Source organism: Oncorhynchus keta, chromosome 5 (assembly GCF_023373465.1).
Source record: "Oncorhynchus keta strain PuntledgeMale-10-30-2019 chromosome 5, Oket_V2, whole genome shotgun sequence".
NCBI lineage: Eukaryota > Metazoa > Chordata > Actinopteri > Salmoniformes > Salmonidae > Oncorhynchus > Oncorhynchus keta.
The window spans coordinates 14,050,321-14,076,897 of NC_068425.1; the positions used below are offsets into that span (position 1 = coordinate 14,050,321).

At 40.9% G+C, this 26,577-nt stretch overlaps 1 protein-coding gene across 3 annotated transcripts; it reads left to right on the forward strand.

The window, feature by feature from the left end:
- Positions 1–54: 54 nt before the first annotated feature.
- Positions 55–24,115, forward strand: LOC118365323 (SUMO-conjugating enzyme UBC9-B). Of its 3 annotated transcripts, XM_035747452.2 has the most exons (11): positions 69–527; positions 1,844–1,952; positions 2,178–2,269; positions 2,717–2,812; positions 3,713–3,838; positions 11,971–12,045; positions 12,545–12,628; positions 14,510–14,582; positions 15,946–16,055; positions 20,682–20,761; positions 20,978–24,115. In XM_035747452.2, exons 1-11 carry the CDS (start codon positions 309–311, stop codon positions 21,036–21,038), a joined length of 1,125 nt encoding a protein of 374 aa, XP_035603345.1. In that variant the 5' UTR covers positions 69–308; the 3' UTR covers positions 21,039–24,115. The 3 variants fall into 3 exon arrangements, with proteins under 3 accessions (XP_035603346.1, XP_035603345.1, XP_035603347.1); XM_035747454.2 differs by lacking the exons at positions 69–527; positions 1,844–1,952; positions 2,178–2,269; positions 2,717–2,812; positions 3,713–3,838 and adding an exon at positions 9,956–10,115; XM_035747453.1 differs by lacking the exons at positions 11,971–12,045; positions 12,545–12,628; positions 14,510–14,582; ... (1 more) ...; positions 20,682–20,761; positions 20,978–24,115 and adding an exon at positions 4,457–6,718 and having other exon boundaries at positions 55–527.
- Positions 24,116–26,577: the final 2,462 nt, after the last annotated feature.

Here is a 26,577-nt window from a genome sequence, read left to right on the forward strand (position 1 = left end):
TATAAACCCCGCCCATTTCTACAATTTATTATCTTCAAATGTTATTTTAAAGTTAAGCTTAACTTTAACCACACTGCTAAACTTATGCCTGACCCTAACCTTAAATTAAGACCAAAAAAAATAATATTTGTAGCCAATTTTGACTGTGGAATCTGACGGATGTATAATACAAACTAGAAACCGGTGGGTGGGGGTTGTCAAACTTGGATTACCGTACTTCACGACTATGCCTTGCCCAGTTTCCCGGCCCGCTTCAACTCAGTTCCTGTAACTTTAGCTAGCGACGCATCCAGGTTCAAGGACCTGGGATGGCGGAGAAGAGCCCTGACTCCAGCGGCTCAGTTGACCAGTGTCCCGCCCTGTCTCCGGAACAGAGAATGCAGTCACCTGGGATCGGGGCATCCAAATGGGTCCGTCTGAATGTCGGTGGGACATACTTTCTCACAACGAGGCAAACGTTGTGCCGAGACTCAAAATCGTTCCTGTACCGTCTGTGCCAGGCCGACCCCGACCTCGACTCTGACAAGGTACGGATATATCTGTCTAGCTAGCTAACGTTAATAGCTAGTTGGCTAATGTTAACTAGCTAACCTTTGTCTGTTTTACACATCATGTGAATGTTCTAACGTTAATTTACGTTACCTAGCTAGCATATCCAGACCGATTTACTAATTAGTTAGCTAAATATTTTCGTTGTTTAGCCAGGAAGTAAGCCAAGCGGATAGCTAACTTAGATGGTCAACGTTAGTTACTAATGTCGTTACTAGTACAGGCTTGCTAGTTCAGCTGGCCAACGTTAACTCCCAAAGAACTTGACTAACTAGCTAAATAACGTTAACGTTAGTTTGTTTTCCTGTTTTTAATCTGGATAACCCTCCTGACCACAGATCTACAGTAGCTAACTAACAAATATTCATTTGGAATACAGCACGTTTCTACTCGTACTAAGATAACATTCGTGTATATAGTACAGTACTAGTATCTGTCAGCTCGCTAACAGGCAAGTTTAGTTATCCAGCCAACCACAAACTGTTACTGTAGCCATCTAGCTGGTGAATATCAGAATAACGCCTACACGCAAATGGACCATAGAATACATTGTTGACAACCAATGAATTGTGTGTATAATTTTTTTTTTTTTAATAATTTGTCTTATAATTTACAATTGTGCAAATGAGCCCCCCTCTGGAAAAGGAGCGTTGCCCCTGTAAGAGAAAGTATGATAATCCACACGTTGAAAGTGTTTACCATCCTGATTTCCAACCCGCAAAGGTCACCATGCATCATTTAACAGGAGGATGACATTTAAAAGCTGGCAAAAGACCTTACAAGACAAGTTGGCTCGGTCATACAGGTGCATTTGCAATGAGTCTTGGGCTCTGAAAGATTCACAGTATCCCAGCAGAATAGTTTCATCCCATAGTTATCTAGGATATTTACGAAACTATGCTGATTAGCATTCCTCATTTGAATTTGAGGTGAAAGTCTCCAATGTCTGTAATCTTCATTTGTCCAATGTAATGTGGTAAGGAGATGTATCTCTGCCCTCTGTATTGATTCTTGCTAATGATGGTGTGTGTGTGTGTGTGAAGGCTGGAGCAAGCCCGCTGTGGTGATTCTTCAGGGATAATGAGACCTGCTAAATGTCAGTTACCCCATGTTGGAGCTGCTCCAAGCTCTGGACACAGAGCTGTTGTATCCATGGATTGGCTATGGGCTTATTATGCGATTGCACAGTTTTGTTTCGATGTTTGTCACTGTACAAAAATCGTCAATGGTATCTCCCCTGATTTTGTTATTGATCATCTGCTTTACTCATTGTTATCGACTTCTCTTTCTTCAGGATGAAACGGGTGCCTATTTGATAGACCGGGACCCAACGTACTTTGGTCCAGTGCTCAACTACCTGAGGCATGGAAAACTGGTGCTCAATAGAGGCCTTGCCGAGGAAGGTATGATGACAATGTCTTGGGGATATTCTGGGATATGCTGAGACATGTCTGAAGAGTTGTGCCATTCTGTCATATTTGTTGCCATTTCTTTTCTTTTTTTTCACGTCACACGCTAACAATCACACGTTACATTTAAAACCACAGCAGTTCTCATTAGCATATATATAGTTGTTTTCAATGATTGGGGTTTTAATAACTGGTTAAATACATTCTGTTCCCCTCAAGGTGTACTTGAAGAGGCTGAATTCTACAATATCCCTTCTTTGATCAGGCTAATTAAAGACAAAATCAGGGAGAGGGACTGCAAAACAGTTCAGGTGTGTGGGCTTGACTAAAATTGCCATTGCTATCTGGGTGATTTCTTTCTTCCCTGAGACTGTCCTGTTGTACTCACTAATACAGAGCTCTGGATATTAAAGGGGGCAGTGGGGTGGCCTTGGGGCCTCTAAGGCCCTCTAACTACTGGCCAGAGGCACATCCTTGGCAAGCTCCCTCCCTCCCAAGGATCACCTCTGTTTACATGGTCTATCACTGCAATGACTCTGGGCACAAGCTCCACTTAAGCTACTGGGATTTCCAGGTCTTGTTGATGTATTGGCATTAGTCCATAGTCTCCTGACCCTTGCCAGGTAGATGAGGTCAGGAATTGGCACATACTGGCTATGTTTTGCTCTGGGAGGGATGGGAGATTCATATGTAGCCTATTGAGAGCACTTGCTGCTCTGTTGCATGTTAATTAACATTGCCTCTTTTTCTCTCTACAGCTCCCTATAAAACATGTCTACAGAGTCTTGCAGTGCCAAGAAGAGGAGCTAACACAAATGGTTTCCACCATGTCAGATGGTTGGAAGTTTGAGCAGGTAATTATCTTGAAAGGAAGAGATTGGGGAGTGTTCTGCCTCCTTTTTTCAGAAATGTTCCTCTCGGCTGCACTTTGACTTGTGTTGGTTGATTTACTGTCCACGGATGATGCTGAGTTCAGTGTTTAACATAAATACTATAATCGTCTTCATTTGTAGTCCTTGTGAAATACAACCTTGCAGCATAATTTGGTTACACAGCTGTTATTGTGGTACTGTATTTATTTTTGTGAACGTCTGAATCGTCTGACGGTCCGCGAAAGGCGCTATGGTTGTCTGGGTCAAATAGACACTGGTTTCTGTCAGAGGCCAGGTTGCAAGAGTTACATTTTGTCTGATGTTTATGGAACAGCAGATAAGGGGGTTGTTGCTGTTTCTGCTCATCCAAGAGGACACCCTGTACTAGGTGCATTTCTCTAGACTTGCAGGGTGTTATGAGTTCTCTCTGAGGGGAAAGACCCTGAGTGGGCTCAGGCTGCTACTCACGTTTCCTTTTTTGGGAGCCAGCAATGTGACAGAATGTTAGGCATTCTGCTCGTGGCAGCTTTGTGAAAATGGGAACCTACTGTATAGTGTAGTCTTTTTATTTGAATTAGCTACCACTTTAATGACAGATTCCACCCTGTGGTCTAATCCAAGGGATACTAAACATTAATGAGCAATGTAACAGCTCAAAGTGCTCAGGTGTCCGAGATAAGTCAGTGTTTGTTACTTTTGCATAAAAATGTTTTTTTTAAAGATCCTTAAGAAGAATAGAAATTGTTAACTGTAATCTGTTACATTGTTTTGACTGTGCCTGGCAAGCTGTTGGACATATTAGATTTCCCATGTGTGCATGCTTTCTGTAGTCCCTTAGAAACATTTCCCTTCTCATTGGTCCCCCCTTTTTTTCTCCCTCAGTTGGTCAGTATTGGCTCCTCATATAACTATGGAAACGAAGACCAGGCAGAGTTCCTGTGTGTTGTCTCTAAGGAGCTACATAACCAATCATACGGCACAAGCAGTGAACCAAGTGAAAAGGCCAAGGTGAGTATCCCAGCACTGCAACAAAAACATCTTTCATCATCGTCCTGGCCATTGTTACAACCATGTATTGTGAGTTACACCAAGTTTGGTATACATGTTGTCTCACATGGCTTTGTCTAATATAAATTCATGCATAATTTTTTTTATTGGTCATGGATGCTGCATTTCCTGCAGATGACAAGTACAAGGATGGTTAGAAACATTTTGCCAATGAATGTATCTACCTTTGAATGTAAGGGGACAATGGGTGAGATTTTGCTTAGACCCCTGCCATTGTGGCCTTAAACCTTTCTCCAAGAGCCCCTTCATCCCTATGAGCCCATTGCCTAGAGAGCATCCCGCTGATCATTATCTAGACGAGAGTAATGCCTCGATAATGATTTAAACTACGTTAATATTTAATGACCTCCTGTCACTAGCTTCTGCAGTTCATGGAATTCTCCATAGCCTTAGTCTTCCTGCTTTCCAGTCTCCTGGTAAAAACATTTAAAAAACATTTTAGGCTTCTTCCTGCCTGTTAAATGCTAACTCATAGTACTTTTTGTCAAAGGTTTTCTGGAACATCTGTTGAAATAGGCCTTAACGTCTTATTTTGACTCTGACCATTTTCTTTTGTAGATTCTTCAAGAACAAGGCTCTCGAATGTGAAGAGACTGTTCAGTCCTTAGGATTGCGTGTTACTTTGGTGTCCAGATATAAAGACACAAACTACATCACATTCTAAGGAGCGATATGGCACGCTGAAGAAGCTGGCTAACTGCAGTCTACACATTGTACACACCATTTTTCTTTTCAGACATCAAATCAAAATGTGCAAAATGATAGCATTACTCAGTTTTTGGGCCTACATAGTAAAACAGGACTGTAGATTTTCACACAGAGAGAAGGGCCTTATCACTTATCATATTGTCCACAGCATTTATACTTGGTCCATCATTTACTCAGGGTCTCTAATAGTGTTTTGGAAGATGCATTGGGTGTGCACTGTCTGGTGGGACATTATTTCAAACATCTGTGCGTGCTACATTATGCCAGTCCTTCACATACAAAAATCAAACCTCTGAGAAATTAATTGGAAAGCATGTTTTAAAAGTTACATATTTAAGACTATTTATATGGAGTTGTATAGATTCATACTATCTTGTTAGAGGCAAAGACTGTATTGAAAGTTTATTTATTTTTTTACATATCTTTAAACTGATTATTTATGTCCCTTTCCAAATATCCCTTCAACCTGCACATTATCATTTTTGGGGGGGAAGGAGGACATTATTATAACTACTTCTACCAGGGTTGTATGATAATGAGGTTGAAGTGATGTTAGGGAATGCCAGATGTTAAAGACCTAAAACTTGTCTTCCATCCACAGACTCTGGTGTGTTTTAGTTGGGTTACCTGTTAGGCAGTCACTGTGGAACGGGAACACATTGCTATATTTTAGAGGACATTATACCTAGAGCCATTTGATAGGCACATTTTTTCACATTGACATGTGACTTATCGGCTGGTGTTGCAAAGGGCCTGTTTTCCATGTTACGTGAGAAAGAAGCATTTTTGTCTCTTGCATGAATTGGTGCATATCTGCTTGTTTGTGTGTGTGTGTATACACAATCCTTACGCTTCTGCGGTTTGACTATATTGAGCTTTGACAGGGCTGTATACCAAGCAACATTACACCAAACTGGCAGTTTTCAATCATACAAGTCCTAAACTAAGATGCTTTGGTCATGTATTGATGAACAGATTGGATATTATAATCTGTAGTCATTACCATGGTTCAATTTTTAGATGGTTGAGCTACTTATTGAATACATTAACATTGTCAGTATATGAAAACATTTATTTTGGACCATTATTTTGTTCAATGACCAAATCAACATCTGAATTTCAACTTTAATCTGAATTTCTTTTGTCAGGGATAAAGGAAATTCGGTAGTCTACATGCATATCTATGAGGAGTGGTATAGAGAAAGTATAATAATATTCAGATGTGTTATCAGTGTATGCTTTTTCTTCCTAACACACACACAGGGCTTTAACTAGTGGAATACAAGCTATAATCTCTGTAAAGGTCAATTGGACCCCTCCTGTTGCCTGATCAAGGTAAAGTTTACATGTCTAGTGTTTTATAATCCGGATCTTACTTACCTTGCCATTTTGACAATGCTCTAATTTGGCTGGTTTAAACATCTGTATATTACTGTGTTTACATAGCAACTACCTGGGTATCTGGGATGTCAGCTATTTATCTAGTACGCAGACGGATAGTTTTCCAACATTTCCGTAGACAGTTTTTCTTGGTCATTGAGTTGTCTTGTGGTGATAAGTGCCTCTGATGCTTCACAGTGCATGTGAAATCTTGCAGTGATGCCCATAACCACAAGGGCTCACTGCTTGTGTCCACCCTGCAGTGACCGTGAAGACATTCTGAACAGTGTGGGCCATGTGTGTCTAGTGTGGTGTCCTTTGACTGCAGATTCTTAAACACAGAAGGGGGGGTGTCAGCCATTGCATGCCTGGCCTGATGCACCTTCCACCATGCCCTCAGCTCTGTAGGACACCACTTCACTCCACTGTGACACTTCAGCTCCTGTTTTGACTGTTATTTTCTAGAATGCTTATCAAGACACACATGTGATCCCTCTGAGGCCGCTATGGGTTTCTAAAGGGACATTGTTCCAGTTTCCCGTTAAATGTATTTTAAAAATGAACAGAGGCAGACAAGTGTTATTTGATCACTGCTGTTCAAATATATTAGTATCAAATGTTTTATATTTTTTATGCTTACTCTGTATATATAGCATGTTTTGACTGAGGATAATGGAAATTATGGTGATGCTAGATCTGGTGGATTTAATCAATAAATGGTAATGAAGTCAACTCTTGTATTGTATTTGAACAAACTTGCAGAGCCATAGAGAAATAACCACATGGCTCTGCCATCAATATGTTAGATGTACTGTATAGAGCAAGGGTGCACTTGAAAGGAAATATGGTAATAACTAAACATATTTAGACACTGGTAGGCCATCATTGTAAATAATAATTTGTTCTTAACTGACTTACCTAGTTAGATAAATATCAAATGACAGACTCAAGTTTGGTCCATCACAGAGTTAAATCATATTGAGCTACTGTACAATATGAAAATGGGCAGAAACTGTTATTCATAGAGCCCCAAAGTGGAGGTGTCATACCTAAAACCTAGCGGTTAAACCGATAAATGGTTCCAATCGTTTTTTTCCATTATTCATTTTCCTATAGGGAAATTTAGAATCAAAACAATGGCTGTGTTTTGAAAAGGCTTACCTTGGTGTGACGTTCTGATAACAATGTAAATATCAGATAAGGTGACTTTCATCAATATATTCAGCATTATTTTCTTTCAGATCTGGAAAAAAAATGCTAATTAGCATTAAAGTAGACATCATGCAAGACTACAAATCCCAGCAAGCTCCTGCACGTCATCTCTGGCTAACAGGTATTGTGTCTATTTAAAACTTGCACAAGACCGTTCACATAATTGTCAGTTTAAAGAAATGTTGCCAATTTAATCATTACTAGATTTAGCTAACATTAGATAGTTAATCCAGAGATTCTTACCTTTGCTTCGATTCGGCAGTTTCGTCATGGCATTTTCAGTTCTTTATGACAGCCACATTAGTTACCGTTTCATTTTGGGGGATTAATATATTGATAAAAGTAACCTTGTCCTAGAGAGATTTACACTTATCAAAATGGCATGCCAGAGTAAGCCTACATGAAACACAGCCCTTAGTTGAAGTGTTTCTAAAATCCCCTATGGGATAAATGAATCGTGGAAAAACAATTGTAACCATTTCCCTGTTTGACCACTAGGCTTTATGGGTATTACTCATACTGTGTTTTACCAGGCAAGTCAGTTAAGAACAAATTCTTATTTACAATGACGGTCTAACTCGGACGACGCTTGGCCAATTGTGCGCCACCTTATGGGACTCCCAATCACGGCCAGTTATGATTAAGCCTGGAATCGAATCAGGGTCTGTATTGACACCTCTAGCACAGATGCAGTGCCTTATGCCACTCGGGTGGTACTCTATAGAAATCCTCTCACACTTGTAGGCAATGTCATCGGGTCTAATGGTCCAGACTGTGCATATATGCTGTCAAAGGCACTCCTTCAATATCAACTTGTTTTTTGTGTAAATTAACTTGTCAGTTTGTCACCTTCACGAGGTTGGAGTAAAAACATGTTCCACTACTTAAGACATTGGCTTGAATCTAGGTTGTACATTTTCTCGAAATCTGAAGGCACAACTAAGGAAGAATGTTTAATTTTTCTCATTGACTTCCCAAACTCCGTCCTGGTCTGTTTTGTATTCCTTCCCGGAAGTCTCGCGACGTTGCGCCTATGGATTTAGAAACTTTATGGCACAACATTGTTGAACGTTCAGGTAGAAACACATCGAGGAACTTTGGTCAATCAATCTAACACTAAAGTTTCAGTAGCCTACGATGCACCAAAGATGTTCTAGTTCCGTTCTGGTTGCACCCTCCTAAACACGACCCAGGTTTTGTGAACAAACCTCGTTTGTGAAGGGATCATCTGTATGTGTTAGAAACGAAGTGGTGTGATTATTGTCATCATAATGTTTAGCAGCTACTACAACGCGTATTAATGCATCACTATCTATTTCCACACAGAATGCAATATTTAAGTAGGAAAATACTCTCGAGTGATTCCCCAAAATATTGTCATAAACTAAGATTTTGCACAGTCCTAGCCAGAAGATTCCAACCCTACTATTACACTTTTTTTTACAGTGAGCTGCACAGGGGATGGAAAGCTATCATGGTTAAAATAATGGTGTTTTTTTGTAGGCATGAAATCCGCCGTGGTCCGTTGGACAAAGCCTATAAGGAATATAAATGGTGTTTTTGTGGGGGTTTTGGATGAACGGCAAAAATAAGGTTTGTGGTAAACACAGGCTTAGGCGATCTTATATATTTTGTTCTATGAGATAATCTTCATAAACTAATGTCACATTTTGTAAATGTTTAAGAATATGTTTTTTTTTAAAGCACAAAGGCTTCATAATTCATAAAAGTCATGTTAATGGACTGCTATTATCGTATAGAACCAAATGTATCAGATCTCCTAAGCCAATGTTCACCTCAGACCTTATTTTCTGCATCGTGTTGGGAGTTCAACTACTTCTAGTTTGCATGAGGTCGAAAAAGGGCAGTTTTTTTTTAAAGAAAACCAACAGTATATATTTTTTTACATTTTACCCCAGTTTCGTAATAGCTCTCATCGCTATAACTCCCATACGGGCTCAGGAGAAACAAAGGTTGAAAGTCATGCATCCTGCTTCTTAACACAGCACGCATCCAACCCGAATGTGTCAAGAGGAAACGTGATGATGAGACAAGGATATCCAACACCTCCCTAACCCAGAGGCCAATTGTGTGTCGCCCCATGGACCTCCCGGTCAGTTACTCTGGGTGCGAACCCAGAGTCTCTGGTGGCACAGCTGGCGCTGCAGTACCTTAACCACTGCTCCACCCGGGAGGCCAAAAATCAACAGTATTTTAATCGTCTGGTTGAATCAGTTTGGATGAAGGTCAGTAACATATCCCATCCCTGTATTAAGGTATGTTTTCTGACCAATATCTTGCACCAACTCTGCAGTGTCTTAAATTAACTATGACGGTGTTCCGACCGCAGTGCAGCTCAGTGTAAGCAAGCATAATGGTAGGGTCGAAATCTTTTGGATACACTCAGTCCCTAACTTTGGGTGTACTGTCTCTTTAAATGCATAGCTGTCCAATGCTTTGCCTGAAAGTCATGATTAAAATCTCTAAATTATCATATAATTTGTACCAACATGATGGAACGTACCTTGCATTTTCTGCTAAATATAATACATTCATCGTATTAGTTGTGTCACCACATAGTTCACAGAATATTCAATGTTTCATGTTTTTGTCTTGTTTGTTCTTGTTAAATAGCTGACTCATAATAATTTGGGATGGTAGCAAATTTGATTACAACCACTCTTAATAAGAAACACCTTGTAGATAACTAATTGTCATATTAGGTCATTGGCGCTAATTGTTTTCAGGCACTAGCAAGTAATCAGGTCCTATTTAGCCTAGGCTAAATTTCACTTTTTTTTTTTCAGGAGGGAAACTTCACTAGCCTAGCTAGATTTGTCTCGAGTTAGATTTTTTTTTAATTGGGCTACCCGAGTGTTCTTTTAAAAAATATATAGTGATTTTTATCACACTGAAGGTAAGTCTTTGTCGCCTACTGAGAATGTTTTTTTTTTTTTATCCGTAGTCGGTGTAAGTTAGTTTTTTGGGGTTTGGGGTTTATGAAGCTAACGCCAGAAGGCTTGCTACTATTAGCTAGGCTAAAGTAGTTGGCTAGCTAACTACGCTATTCAGACGGAAGAATGAAACATGTATTTACGTCAATCTTAAACGTCACATGTTTTATTTCGGCTGGATGTGTGTATTTAAATTGGTAATGCATCCTAAACTGGACTTCCATGTAGCTAACCTAGCCTCGAAATGTGACTACTGCGCACTCTGTTGCACACTTGTTTAGCGGCTTTTTGTGCAAGCATTGCGCAGAGTTGTATATTCGCGTTGGACAACAAAGACTGCAATTGTAACTACTGCTTTACAAGTTATCCAATCAATACATACTTTATGGGGCATGTGTGTCAACAAAAGCTGCTATAGCGAACATGCTAGTTTCTTACATTTGCAACCAGCGTTACCTGTTCCTTTGTACCATTCCGCTGAGTGATAACCTAAACATCCAACAGATATCTCGTTTGTGGGAATTGAATTCCTAAACCTCGAGGCCAAAGTTTCTCCTGTCATATTTTAGGTCTCGCAATCTAGTCAGCATATTGATAGTGGCACATTAAAAAAGTGTCGCGTTAGTTAGTCTGCTATGAAGCTTCAATACTATAGCCACAGATGGAACAACGAGACAGATATTACACTGGATTTGTAAATATGAAGCGTCGCTTGGCGTTTAAGCTCTCTACCAAATATGGTAGTGAGAGGAAGCCCACTGGCGCGCAGTGGGAGAAGATGGAACGAAATCGATGTTGGACTATATTCTGCACATTTTCTCATCGATGAAACATTTGTTCTCAAGTCTTTTCCCAAAACTAGTCTGTTTTGAACAGAGTGGACTAAGATCAGTAGACTTTAGCCTTTGCCAAAGTTTATAAAATCGCAGTGTTTAGGAATGCAATGTCGAATTGAGTTAGTGCACACACGCATTTGAGTATGCGTTCCCTAACGGAAGTATTCAGATTTATGCTAGAACTGGCCAATAGGATCTCGCTAGCTTGGCTCTGCCACCTTGTTTGTTCTGCCCACTATGACTCATCTGTTCCCATTGGAATTGACAGTGTGGTCCATCTTGGTTTAGTTAAAATATTTGCTATAGCTTTTCTACACCAGGGCCCCCAGCTACCTACAATAACTAGGCTCCCCAGATAATGTCAAGTAAAATATTTTGTCCAGATTATTCAGTTTGTTTTGGTCTTTAGTTTGTTTTATGCAGTAAATGTTTACATTACACTAAGATAAAAAGGGCTCCAAAAGGTTTCTTTGGCTCCCCATAGGGGAACCCTTTGGGGTTCCAGGCTATTCCTGGATCCAAAATGGTTTCTGCATAGGGTTTTCCTATGGGGACATTTGAAGAACCAGATTGCACCTTTCCTAAGAGTGTAGGTGAACTTAGAGCCTACCTGAATGTAAGTCAGTTGTACCTTTTACTACACACACACACACACACACACAAAAAGCAAACAAGCTGCATTACAATAATGTTGAAAACAATATGAGAGACTGAGTTCATATTGAAGACATTTAGGCTAGGTGTTTGGTTGTGCCCCTTGGAACCTGTGGATGTGATCTAGTTGAAGTGGTTGCAGCATTGTGAACTTTCTGAGCACCACATTTGGCTGTGCTGTTATCCAGTGACTAGTAACATGAATTGATCAAATGCCAGAGAAATGAAAACCACCTGAACTGATCTGATGCCGAACTTGTGCATCACATCTGCATTGTTTATTTCAATAGAGCTGTACACCACTGTTGATCTCCTGTTTTTGATTTAGGGAGTCCTCATGTCTGGTATAGCCTTAAGTCGTCTTGCACAAGAAAGGAAGGCCTGGAGGAAAGACCATCCTTTTGTGAGTATCAAGGGACTTGGGTGGAAGCCATTTTCATGTCAGCAGTGCCTTTTTCGTATAAGCCTAGCTGGTTCTTTAAGGGCATGTGTCATTTTGGAAGACCTGCTTGTGGAAATATGTTTCTGGATAGTCTATTCCACATAACATTTTACACTATGCCAAGCACAGCTGTACTGCCCTGGCCTGGTTGAATAAACTTTATTGATCCCAAGTGGGAAATTGGATTTTTCACCAGCATTACTCTTACAAGGGGACAAACAAAGGCATAGGCCTACATCTGAACAGGTACTGCATAACTGATGGCTGTTGGAACTAATAAAATGGCCTACATTACAGGTGACTGAGCCGATAACAGGGCAGCGCTGCCAACTAAACACATTGAGTTACGCAGCCATAGAGGGTTGGGGGCTCAGGATTGATTCTGGGCAGGGCTGTAGTTGGCAATTTCATGGAGTTAGACATTTAACGATGTTGAACAATATCTCTTCCCTCTCCCTAGGGGTTTGTTGCTGTGCCAACAAAAAACCCAGATGGAACAATGAACTTGATGAATTGGGAGTGTGCCATCCCTGGAAAGAAGGGGGTAAGAGTCTCTCATGAGTGAGAGCAGGACATTCTCTGTATATATTTTGTAGGTACTAGAGGTCGACCGATTATGATTTTTTTTCAACGCCGATACAGATTATTGGAGGACCAAAAAAAGCCGATGCCGAATTATTTTTATTTTTTATTTGTAATGACAATTACAACAATACTGAATGGACACTTATTTTAACTTAATATAATACATCAATAAAATCAATTTGGCCTCAAATAATGGTTTAAATAATGCAAAAACAAAGTGTTGGAGAAGAAAGTAAAAGTACAATGTGCCATGTAAAAAACTTAACTTAAGTTCCTTGCTCAGAACATGAAAGCTGGTGGTTCCTTTTAACATGAGTCTTCAATATTTCCAGGTAATAAGTTTTAGGTTGTAGTTATTATAGGAATTATATGACTATTTCCCTCAATACCATTTGTATTTCATTAACCTTTGACTATTGGATGTTCTTATAGGCACTTTATTATTGCCAGTGTAACAGTATAGCTTCCGTCCCTCTCCTCGCTCCTACCTGGGCTCGAACCAGGAACACATTAACAACAGCCAACCTAGATGCAGCGTTACCCATGCAGAGCAAGGGGAACAACCACTCCAAGTCTCAGAGCGAGGGACGTTTGAAACGCTATTAGCGAGCACTCCGCTAACTAGCTAGCATTTCACATCGGTTACACCAGCCTAATCTCGGGAGTTGATGGGCTTGAAGTCATAAACAGCGCAATGCTTGAAGCTAATGCTAAGAGCTGCTGGCAAAACACACAAAAGTGCTGTTTGAATGAATGCTTACAAGCCTGCTGCTGCCTACCATTGCTCAGTCGGACTGCTCTATCAAATCATAGACCTAGTTATATCATAATAACACACAGAAATACGAGCCGTAGGTCATTAATTTGGTCGAATCCGGAAACTGTCTCAAAAGCAAATTAGGCGGCCCAAACTGTTGCATATACACTGACTCTGCGTGCACAATTTCACCTGGTTAATATTGCCTGCTAACCTGGATTTCTTTTAGCTAAATATGCAGGTTTCAAAATATATACTTCTGTGTATTGATTTTTAGAAAGGCATTGATGTTTATGGTTAGGTACACATTGGAGCAACGACAGTCTTTCTCACGAATACACACCGCATCGATTATATGCAACGCAGGACACGCTAGATAAACTAGTAATATCATTAACCATGTGTAGTTAACTAGTGATTATGATTGATTGTTTTTTATAAGAAGTTTAATGCTAGCTAGCAACTTACCTTGGCTTACTGCATTCGTGTAACAGGCAGGCTCCCTGTGGAGTGCAATGTAATCAGGTGGTTAGAGCGTTGGACTAGTTAACTGAGAGGTTGCAAGATTGAATCCCGGAGCTGACAAGGTAAAAATCTGTTGTTCTGCCAATGAACAAGGCAGTTAACCCACCGTTCCTAGGCCGCCATTGAAAATGAGAATGTGTTCTTTACTGACTTGCCTAGTTAAGTAAAGGTGTAAAAGGAAAATAACGGCCAAATCGGTGTCCAAAAATACAGTTTTCCGATTGTTATGAAAACTTAATCGGCCCTAATTTATCGGCCATTCCGATTAATCGGTCGACCTCTAGTAGGTATCACTATGTTCAGACTGGAGGAGGCAATCACTCCTTTGCAGCCTAATAAGTTGGCACTGTATGGACAGCAGATTTTAATACAACTAAGCAGGGTATTAATTGGTTGTAGGAAATATTAAATACACTGAGGTGCTGGTACTAACGTCTGTATAGCTGCTGGATGACCAATGTTAATTGATTACCACAGTTGTGCGACATTCTCATTGCTTCACTATGAATAACTCCAGTTACTGAAGGAGTGACCAAATTGCTATATTTCTTTCCACAGACCCCATGGGAGGGGGGCTTGTTTAAACTCCGAATGCTCTTCAAGGATGACTATCCTTCTTCACCTCCCAAGTGTATGTTTTCTCTTTTTAAAAGTCCAATGAAGCTGTTATCTGTATAAGTTCTGGGTAACAGTTAAGTACCTTACTGTGGGTGAATGATGTGTCTTGCTGTAGATATCCAGCATTTACAATATTACACTGATTAGCCAGATGGTGGCCCTGTAACAATAAAATGCAAACTTTCAAAGGTCATGCTCCTCACCCCGTTTGACAAAGACATGGAATTTGCCACATGGGTCCCTCATAAGGAACTAATTTGCCTCTGGGACCCATAAGGTCTGCCATTGAGAAATGTGTGATACACCTAAGGTGCTACTCTTATGGCACCGAATGACTGATCTACATGAAACTTGATATGGCATCTATGGCCAAAGGTCTCAACGCAATATTTATCATACTAGTACCTAAAACATGGCCACTATTGATGGTTCCTGAGTGACGCATCGATCTAAGGCACTGCATCTCAGTGCAAGAGTCGTCACAAAGAGTCCCTGGTTTGAATCCAGGCTGTATCACATCTGGCCGGGATTGGAGTCCCATAGGGCGCTGCACAATTGGCACAGCGTTGGCTGGGGTAGGCGGTCATCGTAAAAAATAAATCTTAACCGACTTGACTAGTTAAATAAAATAAAAATGACCAATGTTTACATGGATGTGGTCTGGCACATATGTCGGTCAAGTCAAGCATGTTCATAGTGTAACAAAATTTGGTAAGCATGTTGCCAACACTCAATACTTAACATATGCAAGCGCATTCATATTGACCACACGGTGGCTATATAACGCGCAGATGTTTTAATTGTTGTCTGACTCAGTGATGAAATTTGGCATACATGCTCAGGGAAATGAGTCTAGCTAACCCACGCAATATCTGACACCACGGGCCCCATTTGACACAACTTGGAGTGATGCGTCTTAATAAATGGATCTGTCGTTTACAAAATTAGTGTTTGCCCCAAGGGGGTGCTGCATTAGTGGGTGATGACATGTTTACTCTTGCCAATGTTGGCCATTTTAATTGAAAACAAACAAAAATAGCTTCTATGAAGAGCAATTTCTCAAGAGAATTTTGCTCGGACTGGTGGTGTGAGTGGGTAGGGGGAAAACAGAACCAGCTGTTTGAACTATCCTTATTGGTCTATTAACACATTTTACCAGGCAGGCTGAAACTACATCCCACTAAAACAGGCTGAAATTTCAGTCTCTCTTCAAACCGCTCTTAGACTAAAAGGGCATTATCATAATGTTTAGTATTATTCCAACCTCTGTGTGGATAGAGGGAGATATCTATTGATAATCAGTGTTTAATGAACTGCAAATAAGTGCCATCTGGAATTTTCTCTGTATTGTGCGAATAATTATATTTTCTCCGCAGGCAAATTTGAGCCCCCTTTGTTCCATCCAAATGTATATCCCTCTGGTACAGTCTGTCTATCAATTTTAGAGGAGGACAAAGACTGGAGGCCAGCCATCACTATCAAACAAGTAAGAGCTTTCATCCAAGACCCCTTCTCTGGTTTTAGCTTTTTCTTTGCCTATAACCCTAGAATAGTAATATACACTCCCCTTTGTATGTATTTGGACAGTGAAGCTAATATAAAAAATGTGCCTGTTACTCCAGTATTTTGGATTTGGATCAAATGTTTCATATGATGCGACGGTACAGAATGTCACATTTTATTTGAGTATTTTCATACAGATCTGTTTTAAACATTTAGAAATGAAAGCACTATATCTTGCCCCCCTTTACAAAAATAAAAAGATACAGAAATTTGAGACGTATTAATAAATGCACAGTGAGTAACGTTAACTTGTATACATTGGGTACCAGTAGAGCCGATGTGCAAGGGTACGAGGTAATTGCCGTTACAGCCTTATTCTAAAATGGATTTTTAAAAATCAGTAATTTAAACACAATACCACATAATGACGAAACACAACAGGTTTTTAGAAATGTTTGCAAATTTGTACAAAAACTACCTTATTTACTTAAATATTCAGACCCTTTGCTATGAGACTTGAAGTTGGTCTCCAGTGCATCCTGTTTCTTTGAGCTGTTTCCACAACATGGAGTCCACCTGTAATAAATTAAATTGATTGAACATCATTTGGAAAGGCACAACTGTCTAAGGTCCCATGGTTGACAGTGCATGTCAGGGCAAAAACCAATCCATGAGGTCGTAGGAATTTACCTTAGAGCGCCGAGACAAGATTCTGGCACAGTTCTAGGGAAGGGTACCAAAAAATGTGTCACATTGAAGGTTCCCAAGAACAGTGGCCTCCATCATTCTTAAATGGTAGAGGTGTTTGGAACCACTAAGACTTTTCTTAGACTTGGCCAAACTGCACAATCGGGGGAGAAGGGTATTTGTCAGGGAAGTGCCTGCTTGGAGTTTGCCAAAAGGCATCTAAAAAGACTCAGACCATGAGAAATAAGATTATCTGATGAAACCTGCCACCATCCCTACAGTGAAGCATTGTGGGTGGCTTCGGGACAAGTCTCTGAATGTCTTTGAGTGGCCCAGCCAGAGCCTGGACTTGAACCCGATCGAACATCTCTGGAGAGATGTGAAAATGGCTGTGCAGCGACACTCCCCATCCATCCTGACAGAGAATGAGGATCTGCAGAGAAGAATGAGAGAAACTCCCCAAATACAGGTGTGCCAAGCGTCACACCCAAGAAGACTCGAGGCTGTAATCACTGCCAAAGGTGCTTCAACAGTTTCATAGCTTAAAATACATTTGCAAAATTTCTAAACCTGTTTTTGCTTTGTCATTAAACAGTGTTGTGGGGGGGACTATTTGATGCATTTTAAATTACGGCTGTAAGATGACCAGGAGCTTGAGGCTCTCAACCCGCTCCACTACAGACCAATCGACGTGAATGGGGGAGTGCTAGGCCCTCATTTCCTGTAGTCCATAATAAGCTCCTTTGTCTTGTTAAGGAGGAGGTTGTTGTCCTGGCACCACACTGCCAGGTCTCTGAACTCCTTTCGGCCTGATCACAGACAACAATTTGCCATTTGTCAGCAAACCTAATGATGGATTAGAGTTGTGCGCTGAGGGGCCCCTGTTTTGAAGGTCAGCGTGACTGTTTCCTACCCTCACCACTTAGGGGCGGCCTGTAAGGGAGTCCAGGATCCGGTTGCAGAGTCCCAGGGAGAGCGGTTAAGTGATGAGCTTGGAGGGCACTGGTGCTGTGACACCGCCCCAGACCATGATGGACCCTCCACCTCCAAATCGATCTCGTGGCAGAGTACAGGCCTCGTTGTAATGCTCATTCCTTTGACGATAAACGCGAATCCTGTCACCCCTGGTGAGACAAAACCGTGACTCTTCAGTGAAGACCAATTTTTGCCAGTCCTCTCTGGTCCAGCGACGGTGGGTATGTGCCCATAGGTGACGTTGTTGCAGGTGATGTCTGGTGAGGACCTGCCTTACAACAGGCCTACACGCCCTTAGTCCATCCTCTCTCAGCCTATTGCAGACAGTCTGAGCACTGATGGAAGGATTGTGCATTCCTGCTGTAACTCTGGCAGTTGTTGCCATCCTGTAAATGTCCCGCAGGTGTGATGTACCAATCCTGTGCAGATGTTACATGTGGTCTGCCACTGCGAGGACAATCAGCTGGCCGTCCTGACTTGCGTAGTGCTAATGTGTTAGCAGGCTGTTGGTGATAACAATAGCGGGCTAGTTGGCTTGCAAACTTGCAAGCTAATTTGTAGCAATACATTCAAAGTGTTTGCTTGTTAGTTGGCAGAAAATGTAATTGAAACCAGTAGTCATGAGTGTAATCAATTGCGGCTTTGTAATGCATTTAGAATTCCGATCAGTTATGTAGTAACAATACAGAAGTGAGGGAATTTGGATGCATATTCTAATACAAATCCATAGGTTACATGTGGTTACTTTTATGCTACCTACCCATTTAACCTGGTCTGGGTTTCAACTATTGAAAATGCCCTTTTTTACAAATTTAACTAGAACAATGCACATCCACTGATGACAAACTTCTGGTAGCAGGCAGTATAGAAAATGAACACTGGTCTCAAGCCGACGTGCTAGTGAGTAGCCAGCTGATCTTTATTTAAAGTCAAGCCAACTTGTAACTATTTGGTTGCTAACCAGGCAGAACAGTTGAATTTGTATGTATACACCTGTCTCCAACTGTTTGAACAGCCTGTTTAGATGTTGAAATCAATTGGCCTACCTGTATAAGATGCTTATTTCTCAGAATGGGATGCCAATTCCTTATATAGATGTATTTTTAATGTTCATTGCACATTTATAAAAGACAAGACCGCTAGCACAAGTCTGGCTAAAGTGCTGCTAGCGGTATGTGATGCTGCATGCGACAAACTGATTATTTAATTTTCCACAATCCTATTTGTTGATACTCCTGCTCTGTTCTACATTTTGGGAGTTGAGACACAAGGGTATGGTTACAAAGGATAAGTTCTCTATTACAGTAAAATGATTTCGATGTATTTCGGGGACCACATTATTTTAATGTGTTTTTTGGGACAAAATGCAAATGTGAGTTCAAACTGCTTGTCAGAGATGAGGACCTTTTCTGTCTTGTGATTGGCGGGCGAGTGGTTTGTTGTCTGCAAGTGGGAAGGTGCACAGAAGGAGAGAAGGAGACTAGATAGACCCTGAAGACAAACGCTCATAATGTATTCTTGAGATACATTTGGAACATTGTGCTGAAACATATACATTTTATGTTGCCCAGCCCTAATGTACATCCCGGTCACTGTGGGGATGATGTCATTGCTGTACTTGTTAATGAAGCTGGTGACCGATGTGGTAAACTACTTGATGCCATCGGATGAATCCCAGCACTTTATCAGTCTGTGCTAGCAAAACAGTCTTGTAGCCTAGCATCTGCTTTATTGAACCACTTCTATATTGAGCATGTCACTGGTACTTCCTGAATATTTGCTAGTAAGCAGGAATCAGGAGGATAAAGATATGGTCAGATTTGCCAAATGGAGGTCGAGGGAGAGCTTTGTACGCTTATCCATGTAGAGAGTAAAGTTGAGTTTTTGCCTAAAGTTGCTCAGGTGACATGCTGGTAGAAATTGTCATGGATTTCAGTTTCCCTGCATTAAAATCCCCAGCCACTAGGAGCAATACTTCTAGATGAGCATTTTCTTGATTGCTTATCACCCTATACAGCTCGTTGTGCATCGGTTTGTGGAGATAAATAGACAGCGAATAAAAAATTTAGATTACCGCCCTCTTGGTAAATAGTATATGTAGTGTATCAAAGCAGTCAGGTTTAGTATTTGGGCCTATATTCCTTGCACACACGGACTACATCAAGCTTGTGACTAACTCGTTGAATGCATTTGCAGTTTGTTTTGGGGTTTTGTTTTGACAAATAGGAACTGAATGGGGATTTGATGACTGGAGTAATTTTATCTAGGTTTTTGAACATTTGTAAATTAATCCTGAGAATGCCATGATTTAAGAAGTCATGAATGATTCCAGTCAGAGGCTTCAACAAAACATGCTACCTTCTCACCATTCCCAATAACAGGAGATCTTTGTGCCTCTAACCTCACTTACCATAATTCACCAATACATTTTGAAACAGTGAAACGGGTGTAGGAAAATATCCTTGAATGAAAGTTGACATTCTGTACTGTCACCTCATTGGGCTCCTGAGTGGCACAGCGGTCTAAGTCACTACAGACACCCACAACCGGCTGTGATTGGGAGTCCTATAGGGTGGTGCACAATTGTCCCAGCACTGCCTGGGTTTGGCCAGTGTGGGCAGTCATTCTAAATAAGAATAGTTCTTAACGGTCTTGCCTACTTAAATAAATGTCTAAGTGATCTCAAATCCAAAATGCTGGGCTATAGAGACTAACATTTTAATTTGACTGTCCAAATGCGTATGGAGTGGCTACAGTTAGATGAGATCTTTGCGTCAGTGTGGATGAGAACTGTACCCGTGTACACAGGTGACTTCTGACTGCACTGTAAACTGCTTTGCTGCAGAGGGCAGCATGGCTTCATGGTGGTAACTTATTAGGTGAAATTGATTTGAAGCCATGGAAGGTTGCGAAACAAATTGCCTTTATACTTTGTTTTCATCCACAGATATTGTTAGGAATCCAAGAGCTCCTAAATGAACCAAATATCCAGGATCCTGCACAAGCTGAGGCGTATACAATTTACTGGTGGGTCTGAGCCAGTAGATATTTTAATTAAGTGAAAGGTTTGTCAAATGTCAGTCGGAATAGGATATACACAGCTGCTGGCAATCTTCTCATTAGCTTGTGCCCATCCTGGCCAATAGTTTGTCTAGCTGTTTGCCAGCATTGTTGAAAGGCTGTTAGTTGATATTTCCAGGAAATATCCCATTCCTCATAACATGCCTCCATCTTTCATTTCAGCCAAAACAGAGTGGAATATGAAAAAAGGGTTCGAGCACAAGCCAAAAAGTTTTCTCCATAAAGCTTCAAGACTACGCAAGATTGAAATTGGTTTGCTGAGGATTTTGTCTCTGCCCCCTTTTTGTCTGCCTCCAACTATGTCCATTGTTCACCTATTTCCTGCTGGACTGTTTTAAAACTGAATGTGTGCCATTTCTGTCCATCACCCGCATACTGATGCACCCCTTTGCTTTTTTTTGACTCGGAAGTCCTGGATTTGAAGGTGGACTATGCCTCCACCACAAAGGATTTTCCGTACTCCAACTGTGGTATTTTTTTTTCAAGAGCTCACGCTTGTCAGAAAAGACTATGAAATGGGAGTCACTTCTGTTGATTTTTTTTATTTTTTATTAATGTATTCAATGTTAGAATTATTTTGCCTACGTTCTGATAAAGATATAGAAAAACAGGCCTCGATGAACCCATTCAAAGGTAGTTTAGTGTATCTGCATCAGACTCTGTTAAGTTGTTTTGGTCCAAATATTTAGGTTTAAATAAAATGTTTGTACCAAGTAAGTGTTAATACATGTAGATGGACTCAGTTCCATCTTTCCCAATGCATTGTGTTGCCAGTTGAATGCTTGTTACTCTTGAAGGCTGACTTTGGGTAAAAATAACAGTTTTAGGTGTACTTGATCAAATCACAATCTTTCACGGTCATTTAATGCTTAAACAAATGGTTGAATAAGAGCTATGGTTACAGAAGTGCCATTTATCAATTGCTTCTGTCCAAAAAAAACACATTTTGTCAAATGACAATACATACTCGACGAGTTATTTAGCTCGTTGAAGTCGGCAGTTTACATAAACTTAACACGGAGCCCAAACCGGCTGCGCGTGCGCCATCGTGCATTCATTTATTTTGTCCCCCTACATCAAACACGATCACGACACGCAGGTTAAAATATCAAAACGACCTCTGAACCAATTACATTAATTTGGGAACAGGTCAAAAAGCATAAAACAATTATGGCAATTTAACTAGTAAGCCTGCACTTGCTAGCTAATTTGTCCTATTTAGCTAGCTTGCTGTTGCTAGCTAATTTGTCCTTGGATATAAACATTTTACCAGAAATTCACACGGTCCTCTACTGTGACAATTAACCCACACACAAGATGGTCAACTGACTTGTTTCTAGTCGTCTCTCCTCCCAGGCTTTTTCATCTTTGTATTTATATGGTGATTGGCATCTAAACTTTCATAGTATTACTACACTGACCGGCAACACAGTTTGTCTTTCAATCACCCATGTGGGTATAACCAATGAGGAGATGGCATGTGGGTACCTGCTTCATGAAACCAATGAGATGGGACAGGTGTAACCGATGTGAAACGGCTAGCTTAGTTAGCGGTGCGCGCTAGATAGCGTTTCAATCGGTTACGTCACTTGCTCTGAGACCTTGAAGTTCCCCTTGCTCTGCAAGGGCCGTGGCTTTTGTGGAGCGATGGGTAACGATGCTTCGAGGGTGACTGTTGTCGATGTGTGCAGAGGGTCCCTGGTTCGTGCCCGGGTATGGGCGAGGGGACGGACGTAAAGTTATTCTGTTACACAGGCAGGACTTGCAGCGTGATCTGCGTCGGAAATAGAAAGGAGTTCTAACGCAGACGCGCATCAATGAGCGTGAGCAGTGTGGGTGCAATAATTGAATAACAGATTTCTACATTTCTTTTGCGAGCAGTGTGATCAACCTATTAGGTAGGAGTCATTTAAACTAGTTTTTCAACCACTCCACAAATTTCTTAATTTTGGCACGTCGGTTAGGACATCTACTTTGTTCATGACACAAGTCATTTTTCCAACAATTGTTTACAGAGACTATTTCACTTATTCACTATCACAATTCCAGAGGGTCGGAAGTTTACATGCACTAGGTTGACTGCCTTTAAACAGCTTGGAAAATTCCTGAAAATCATGTCATGGCTTTAGAAGCTTCTGATAGGCAAATTGACATCATTTGAGTCAATTGGAGGTGTACCTGTGGATGTATTTCAAGGCCTACCTCTGTGCCTCTTTGCTTGACATCATGGGGAAATCAGCGAAGACCGCAGGAAAAAGAATTGTAGACCACAAGTTTGATTCAATCTTGGGAGCAATTTCCAAACACCTGAAGGTACCACGTTCACTTGTACAAACAATAGTATGCCAGTATAAACACCATGGGACCATGCAGCCATCATACCGCTCAGGAAGAAGATGCGTTCTGTCTCCTAGAGATGAATGTACTTTGGTGTGAAAAGTGCAAATCATTCCCAGAACAACAGCAAAGGACCCTGTGAAGATGCTGGAGGAAACGGTACAAAAGTATCTATATCCACAGTAAAACAAGTCCTACATCGACATAACCTGAAAACCCGCTCAGCAAGGAAGAAGTCACTGCTCCAAAACTGCCATAAAAAAAGCCAAACTACGGTTTGCAACTGAACATGGGGACAAAGATCATATTATTTTGGAGAGATGTCCTCTGGTCCGATGAAACAAAAATAGAACTGTTTGGCCATAATGACAATCATTATGTTTGGAGGAAAAAGGGGGAGGCTTGCAAGCCGAAGAACACTGGGAATGTGATGAAAGAAATAAAAGCTGAAATAAATCATTCTCTACTATTATTCTGACATTTCACATTCTTAAAATAAAGTGGTGATCCTAACTGACCTAAAATGGAATTATTACTAGGATAAAATGTCAGGAATTGTGAAAACCAGAGTTTAAATGTATTTGGCTAAGGTGTATGTAAACTTCCGACTTCAACTGTACATCGGTCTCTGCACGCATGAACAGAATGAACCACTAAAAGCACACCCCATTTCTGTTTGAAAATGGAGAGTGCGGAGGAGTTGGACTGTTTGTCGTGCCCAAAGTCTACCTTTAATGCTGATTGTGCACAGTAAGGATACTGGATTATATTAGTAATAGGTTTTGGGTGATTGTCAGGACCGTTCAAACGAGACTGTACCTATGAGACAATCGAGTAACCCTACATAAGGGATCCTTTTAAGGGAGGATGTAATGGGTTTATAGATCCTGGCGGCCCGTGATTTGTTGTTTTTGTTTTAGATCCTTTTTTTTGCACATAAGAATTAAACACCAACAAATCAGTTCCAAGTGATTTTAATTTGAGATATGTTCCAAAGTATTCCCACTCATAATAGAGATGTGATCAGCAAGTTTTGAAATGGTTTGTCTAATATCTTTTTGGATTCTTGCGGTCTGCAAATATTTGTTATGTTCCTGCCCCTTGACCATCTGCTTAAGGAAAACTCGTCCCGTGTTTAATCTAGTTGCACTATCCCTTTAGCACAGGGATCGTCGAGATTTTGGCAACTAAGACATGTTATCCATGAATTCATCTGACTGGGCAGGTAGAAAAAGGCAAAATAGCCAAAATCTCGTTCTTATTCCTTTAATCAATATAACTAGGGAATAGTAATTGACTTCTGTGTGTGTGCATGTCACACCTTTTCAAAGAGGGAATCCTCTTCATTCTACGCTAACCCCATGGGCCCTTATGATTGCGTTTCACATTCTGGTTACAGCTAGCAATTAACACATCATGCAAATTTCAGGTTTTGTGATGCAAATTATATCATTAGTGCAGTCATCGTCATGCACACCAGCTATACATCCTGTTTTGTGCCAGATTTGCTCAGGAACACAAATCAGTGTTGATATTACATGACCAGCGTGTTTATCAGGCTGTGTGTTTTGAAGTGACTCATTCCTGTCTGATTGTCATTGACAGACTGCCAAATTTTTGTTGTCCATTATTCCTTAGTTTCCTCTGATCCGCCTCAAATTGCTACTCTTACTGTGCACATGAATAATAACCAAAATGAGTGTCGCTGTGTTGATGAACCAAGCCGTTGCCATAAGGTGTTCCTTGGGTTGAAGTGGCATAATTCTGTAAGTCAGATTTCTAATCAGCTCAGTTCATCCACTAAGGCAATCACTTTCAGAAAATCTCCTTGGTGTCATACTCGTTAAAAAGCATGATACAAACCTTGGTTACACCTCAGTGACAAGGTGGTGTGTTGTGGATGGCTATTGATTTAGTCAGAGTTAAGTCAATGTTCGCTACTTGTGCTGTTTTGACAACCCCACATTAATGGATCAGCTCAAAAAAAAAACTGAAAATCATTTCAGGGTGCGAACAAAAAAACTGGGTGAAATGGAAGAGCGTTAATGACTATCTGCAGGGTGGCTTTATGGGACGTCATTAAACATGGATTTAAGCTAATCATTTCCCCCCCCAACGTTATTTTCACCTCCTTATTCTCTAAACAAAGAGGCTTGTTATTTTAAAGATACTGTGCCACTGCCACTTCAAACAGTTCCAGCCAGCTGGGGCAGTGCACTAATGATGTGGCCATGGAAACGGAGCGGCCAGAGGGTCACCCTGTGTCTTATCACTAAGCACAAAACAAGGACAATCCTTTGTTCCCTTCTGCAGTTTTAGAGTTAGGATAGCTGACATGATGGAAGACAAACCAGATAAAATATGGAATAAATTAATTGCATATTCATTCAAACATGCTTATTCGCTGTGGAGAAATCTTACTTTTTGAAACCTGGTAACTGGGATGTGGGACTAGGCAGGAGAGGGAATCCTATACTAGGTTCATCAGAAAATGGAAGAGAGTCACAACCTGTCCTTGACAAGTAGGTGGAGGAGGGAGTACTGGTGCTCCATCTAGCTGCAACTTCAAAGGCCTAACAGGACCCGTTGACTGGACTTGTTGCATCCTCTTTCAATGCTGTGCTTTCATTTCTAATTTCTTACTCGGGGAACCCTGGAGGCCGAGTGCTGCGACACGCCATTAAAATGTATTCCGATACAGGCGCACTCTGAGAAAAACAACAGTGTTCTTAAAGAGTTATTCTGCTGTCCCCATTGGAGAACCCTTTTTGGTTCCAGGTAGAACCCTTTTTGGGTTCCATGTAGAACCCTCTGTGGAAAGGGTTTTATATGGAACCCAAAAGGGTTCTTCAAAGAGTTATGCTATGGGGACAGCTGAAGAACCTGTTTAGGTTGTAGATGGCACACTCTTAGGAAGAAAGGCACATAGCAGCAGACAAACAATTACGTTTAGAGGGGCTCTTTACATGGGCAACAGTCCAATCAGTCTAACCCTTGCTGAACCCAGAGTCTCTAATTGTCAGTGGCTGGGGCAGGCCATTCATTTTCATTATTAAAGAGGAAATATTAAAATAACCAACTCATCTGTTAATGCCATTGTCTGCCCACAGTCTTCTTAACTCCTTTTTTTTCTGTCCTTTCACTATAGGCATGGAAAACTCTACATGGCTCCTGAGCAATAACAACTATACTGAGCAATATATAATCGCAACATGCAACAATTTTAATGATTTTACTGGGTTACAGTTCATATAAGGAAATCAGTCAATTGAAATAATTGAAATGACTGGGCAGGAGTACAGCCATGGGTGGGCCTGGGAGGGCATAGGTCCACCCACTTGGGAGCTAGGCCCAGCCAATCAGAATGTGTTTTTCACCACGAAAGGTCTTTATTACAGACAGAAATATCCCTCAGTTTCATCAGC